Source organism: Contarinia nasturtii, unplaced genomic scaffold, assembly GCF_009176525.2.
Source record: "Contarinia nasturtii isolate CC-2019 unplaced genomic scaffold, AAFC_CNas_1.1 Cnas_scaffold_4311, whole genome shotgun sequence".
Taxonomy (NCBI): Eukaryota; Metazoa; Arthropoda; class Insecta; order Diptera; family Cecidomyiidae; genus Contarinia; species Contarinia nasturtii.
In genome coordinates, this window is record NW_022201606.1 from 2,762,045 (window position 1) to 2,768,044 (window position 6,000).

The 6,000-nt window shown below is 36.1% G+C and overlaps 1 protein-coding gene across 1 annotated transcript in view; it reads right to left on the minus strand.

Moving 5' to 3' along the window:
* LOC116350689 (zinc finger protein ZIC 4) overlaps positions 1-4,891 on the minus strand; it is a 36,131-nt gene extending 31,240 nt beyond the window's left edge. Inside the window, exon 1 of the mRNA XM_031782581.1 lies at positions 3,417-4,891. Coding sequence (XP_031638441.1) covers positions 3,417-4,461 — 1,045 coding nt within the window. The 5' untranslated portion in view covers positions 4,462-4,891. The remainder of the gene's footprint in view (positions 1-3,416) is intronic.
* Between the last annotated feature and the right edge of the window lie 1,109 nt (positions 4,892-6,000).

Here is a 6,000-nt window from a genome sequence, read left to right on the forward strand (position 1 = left end):
CCATGACGCCGTCATCGTTTTGTGAGGTAGTGGACTGTCAAAAAAGGCGCACTTTCTTTTGTTTCTGTTGCAAACATTGCGGCCTCAACACTGCAATGATATTTCACAATACAGAAAAGGAATCGGCGGCTTTTGTATTGCTTTGTTTGTGTTTTTAATCGTCTGGTTTTTTTTTTGGTTTGTTAAAATTCACATTTCATGATTGGTCTCATCATTGATTGAATACAAAGTATCCGAAATGATTATTAGCACTTGAAAAATTTATTGAACCATTTCGGCTCAATTTTTTCCCAATCACAAAGTAATGGAAAATATTTCGGTTACTTTAAACTTCAAAATGAATTACACATTTGTCGGCTTGTCTTCCATTACTCAATGGTAGTCAATTACGTTGATATTGATTTTCTTATGTTTTATTCGATGAACATCAGAAAATGCTTAAGCAGCAGCCGAAACAAGATGCACACATTTTTGCCATCAGCAAATATAAATGTGTTGTTTTGCCATATTCAACCGCAGTTGTGGTAAGTTTTACCAACAATTTTGCTAATCCGATTCCAACATTATATAGTATCGAATATTTACGTGCAACGAATATTCGTTCTATTTTTTTCTTCTATTTATGTATGCCTTGTCCGTGCCCGGTCAATGAACAAAACATTACTATTATTTCGTAGCAACAACGGACGAAAAGTTTCATTTTCTTTCGGAAATATTTTTGGTATTTTAAATGAACCAACACAAATACAACGGGCCAATTCAAACACAAAACTCTGCAATTTTATGCAATGGAAGTGCTAACGAAAGAGCAAGTAAACTTGGTGGCGGCGTGTTCTTTATTCGATTTTTAGTTTGTTGGTTTTTGTTGTTTACGGCGACATCGTTGTCTCGGTTTGTAACTTTGTTCCTTTTCGTAACTTATATATTTGCAGGCAGAAAATCAAAATCACCCACAAAAAAATGTGCCAATTCGTGAATCCGAAATTGAGGTGTTGTTTGGTTACCTTTTGTATTTTCGGTGCGACCGAACGGAATTAAGCACAAAAAAGTGCTCCGAATGAAAGGAATCGAAATAAAAGCGTAGGCATTAAGGAGATGGAGTAGTTTTTTTTGACATGGGATTAGAATTTTTGCACAACACAACGGTTAATATAGCCTCTTGAATGAGGTGAGAGAATCTGTACACGTACAACAAAACAATATTGTGTTGTTTAATCTGTGCTATATGAAGATGGAATTGGCAACCGTTTTCTTCTTAGTTGCGTTGTTCCGAATATCAAGTAGCCGAGAGAGTTCATTATTTGTGCATTCGACGGCAGTGATTCAAGTAGTTTTGAACTCGTTTTCTAGATCATACATGAGAAGGGAAAAAGAATACGGATTCCAATTTCGAATATATTTGTTAGTTTTCGTTTCTGTTTGCGATTATGCCATTTTTCTTTCTAAATTCCAAACACTTGACGACCAAAACACAAAACCATTCAAGTGAAGAGTCTTTGAGAGATGAAAAAAAACGTTGTTACAATTTTGTGCGGATTTGTTCCTTTTTTACGGTTTTGCGCAGACTTAAGAACTGTGTGTTTTCAACTTTTTTGTTTATTTTCTGTTTGTTGTTTTGTAATCCATTCCATCTTAAATGAATACAATTGAACTGAATGTCAGACCGCATTGATTGCCTTCTAATAGAAACGGGTGTAACATATCGAGGATTTTCGTTGCCAGATAAGGATCGGTTTGGAACATTTTAACACAATTTCGCTTCAAAGACGAAATGTCTCGATTTTAATCAGCTACAAAATTATCGTTTCAAATGCAAAAATTGTCGACTTTTAAAACTATTTTATGGGATGATCATGAACGATAGCATCGTTGATTTTGAAAATGATAGGAGACTCACAAGCTAATGAAAGTTGAGCAACATTTGGGCACGTGATCGAACAATTCGTCTAGATTTTATCTGAAAACCACACACAAAGCGATTCATTTAACCACAAATTTACATACGACGACCCATTGAAATCGGAACAAATTTTCCTTTTTTCTGTTTTGCACTTCAATCAGATTATATATTTTTTGACTTTTATCCTTTGTTCGATTTGACTGTAATTGGAAATGATTTTCATTATTCAACTGCACCGAAACTATAGAGTGTTCTCTGTTGCTGCGCGTGAACAGCAGCATTCATTTGCTTTGAGAGCTCTTTTATTCTGAATATATGTGACGAATGCGATAAGAGAGAGATGCACGTGCGGCCACTTGCCTAATTGACTTTTTGTCTGCATGCACTCCAAATTAACCGTAAATAAACATTCAGATTGTTACGTGATTGGAGGATCATTAGAGTAATGAACATTATTGAAGGCGTTTCGAGATGTTGAGATTTTATTTAACAATCAATTGCCCCGTCACGGTCCCGATAAATACACCATATTACATATTAAATGAGACATAAGGCCTTGAGAATTGAACGAAAAATCAGCGTAGTAAAATGGAATTCAAAAGAAATTATTATTTAAACGCATTCGAATCGATTTCATTCGTAATATTCGAATCACATTTTTGTTTTCAGCAGAACATTTTCAATACATGCATCGCTGTCATAAATGACCTTTTTTTTTCTTCAAAATATTTCTCTTCTCTTTTTCTACGCTCGTTTCTTTGTGAGCACATTTTTGGATTCTACGAACAAGTCCATAAACCGAATGAACAACGACAATATATTCATAGTTTACAGTGTAAACTTTACACCTACAAAAAAAAAAACTTGGACCAGGTAAACGAAGGGAATTGATTTCTCGTATCACTTACATTCTTGGAAATTTTTTTAGGAATTTGTGTATTTATATCAAAACATCGATTTTTTCTACTTGATTTACAATGTAAACCAACTCGTAGAATTGAATAGTTGAAAATATAGCTAAATGCTGAACCAGGTTCAGTGTTTATTATGCAATTTTTGGTACGAATTTAATTTTTAATTTTTAATTTTTTTTTTTCATTCGATAAAAGTTCAAGTTGAAAACTAAAATTTTTTGCCACATACTTGTTTGTAAAATTTGAAACGATGATTTCTTTTAATATTTTTCTTCTTTAAGAATAAATGGCTTTTTTAAGAAACTTAGTATGAGAAATGTCTTATATAATTAAATTCTAACATATGAATCATTGCAGTGAAAGAATAACTCTTTTTTTTATTTCAAATAGTAGTAAATATTTTTTAAATAGATTTTTTGATGAGATAATATTTGAAACAAAATAAGCGATATTTTTTTACCAAAATGATTCACACTTTTTTGGTTCAGAAATGAACGATATTGCGCAGCAAAGGGTTAAAATAAACATTATATTGATTCAAATGAGTCAATTTTTATGAATTTGTGTAGTGCTTGTATGTAATATATTTGAAGAGTACTCACCAGTATGTGTACGTTTGTGAATTTTGAGATTTTCAGATCGGGCAAAGATTTTGCCACAACCTTCCCAAGTACATAGGAAGGGTTTTTCACCGGTGTGAACACGAATGTGATTGACCAACTTATATTTGGCTTTGAATGGTCTTCCATTTCGCGCACATCCAGCCCAGAAGCAAGCGTGTGTTGTGCATTCCGGACCGCCAACATGTTCCACCGTCAAATGAGTAACAATATCATGCATTGTGTGGAAAATTTTTCCACATTTGCGTCCTGCTCCCGATCCATTGTTATTGTTGTTGTTGGTGTTTCCCAAACTGTGAAAATGTGGATGATGTGGATGATGATGAGAAATTGTCGACGATTCAGGTTCGACCCATTCGCATTGCATTGGTTTTTTCTCGGCTTGTTGTGGTTGACGCAAGTATCGATAGAAGGCTCCGGTGCCAGTTCCAGCATTCATTGGAAAGTTTGCAACATTGTGTGCATGCATAACAGATGCAAAATTATGCTGATGTGAATGGTATGGACTGTATTCTGGTGGAGCGGAACCAGCCGATGGTGTAATCGATGACGTTGCTGATTGATGTGATACTGGAGTTGGTGGAATTTGTCCTGTGATCGACGAACCAACTGGGCCACTTCCAATGCCCATTCGCATTTGATGCTGATGATACGAACTGAATTGATTTTCGTGCATTGCATGATGCATTCCTGGGAACAATACTGGATCAGGAGTGGCTGCCGCACTTGCCGTTTGTCCGGTCATCGAAAAATAGTCTTGTTCACGTTTCAATAAATAATCGCGACCGTACGTTGGATATGGAGCTGTTGCAGCTGCACACGGACCATAACTAGATGATTGGTAATTTGTGTTGTTTGAAATACCGACGGCACTATGATCACTAGCACTTGCATTCATCATACTTGATGGTAGCATACCACTGCCAACATTATCGTGTAACGGTGGCGGTGACATTTTTAAGCCATAACTTGCCAATTGAGCATGATGTGGAGGAGCCGTCGGCTCCATAAAAGCATTCATCATCATTTTTATTTTGTTTGTTTTTTTAAACACTGATTTGAAATTGTTCTCTTTTTTGTTCAAATGTCTCTGTTCACCGATTGAAGTTCGTTTAATTCGACTGAATATTCTCTTTCACTAATTTATCCAATTTGAGAAATTAATATTAACACTTTTTCAGTTTTTTTTTTATTTTAATATTTGAGTCTTGTACAATTCACATACACATTTTATTCACCAAAATATAAAACAAACTGTTTCAGTCATAATAAGTAGTGCACAATATTTCAAGTCTTGATTACGATTTTTTTTGTTGTTTGTTGAAAATTAAGATTTTTAGTGAAATTTGGAAAACTTTTCACAGCACTGATGACACTATGTTCACGAAAAAGTGTTCTTGTCGTGCTGTCTTTCTGATCTTTCGGTTATTTTTCCTGCTGCGATGCGACTCGCTTCAACGACGAGAAAAACAAAACTGGTCATACAACAAACTGAAGACACACACTGCGACCCAAACGACTCAAAAACGGTATGCGTGCCTGCATCGAATCGTGTGTACAACACTGAAATCTTGCCAGGCAAGGATGATGTGAATAATGTGCAAAGCAACAACGCACACACATCAACAGTACAACATGAAAATAAATGTGAAGAACGCATGGGGCAAACATACAAAGAATACACATTCAAGCAGCGATCGAAACCAGCAGAAGTGCACAGCAAGAACGAATTCACATGAATGTGAACAGCGAAAGTATACAGTACGTATGCGATGAGGGGCGGTGCTTAAGTCCGTACCATTCGGCAGCATTGTTCGTTTTCTCTTTTTCGGTCTTCCATTTTCTGAATGCTATTGGTTCTGATATGATTCTTGTGCTCTTGCTTTTTTATTCAACATCGTATGCTATAAATACCGCGCACTGAATTGCGCAAGCTCATCCACCAAGCGGCAAATATGCGTTAGCTGAAAAGAGACCCGATTACCGAATACTGCACGAAAACTCGTTTGTCATAAGACACCAATGGGATAGACCGAGACCAATAAATTGCACACTTTTCGAGCAGTTTTTGGAGACTTTTTGAGAAAAATCCTTGAGAATAAATTCATTTTCCGACATCGTTTTTCAGTGGAATTAAATTTTCTTTTAAAAGGACAGCGAGAGATATTTGAATTTTGGCAAATTCACATCGGATAAAGAAGATACTTGGGAAAACGTGGAGATCTCAGCAAGCCTGTTGATTCGACACAACAATCAAGCTGTGTGTGGTTGTGAGCGCGTGTGCCAATGATGCGCTTTGCGATCGCTAATCATATTGTGGGCGAACACATGTCGTTTGGTTGGTTCCGGAATAAACCAACTGCAATCGACGAATATTCTTGTTTCGATCTATGGCTTGATCGTTGTTGTTACACAACACCACAATGACGGCGGTCAGTGCAGCGAGTGTGTTGTTTATAGCACGTTTAAGTGTAATAGCAGCACAATAAATGTTGGTTGCATGTTTCTTCCTTTCTCTCATTCAGCCAAGTGGCGGCTGTATCTGTTTGTGTTGTTCAAACAACAC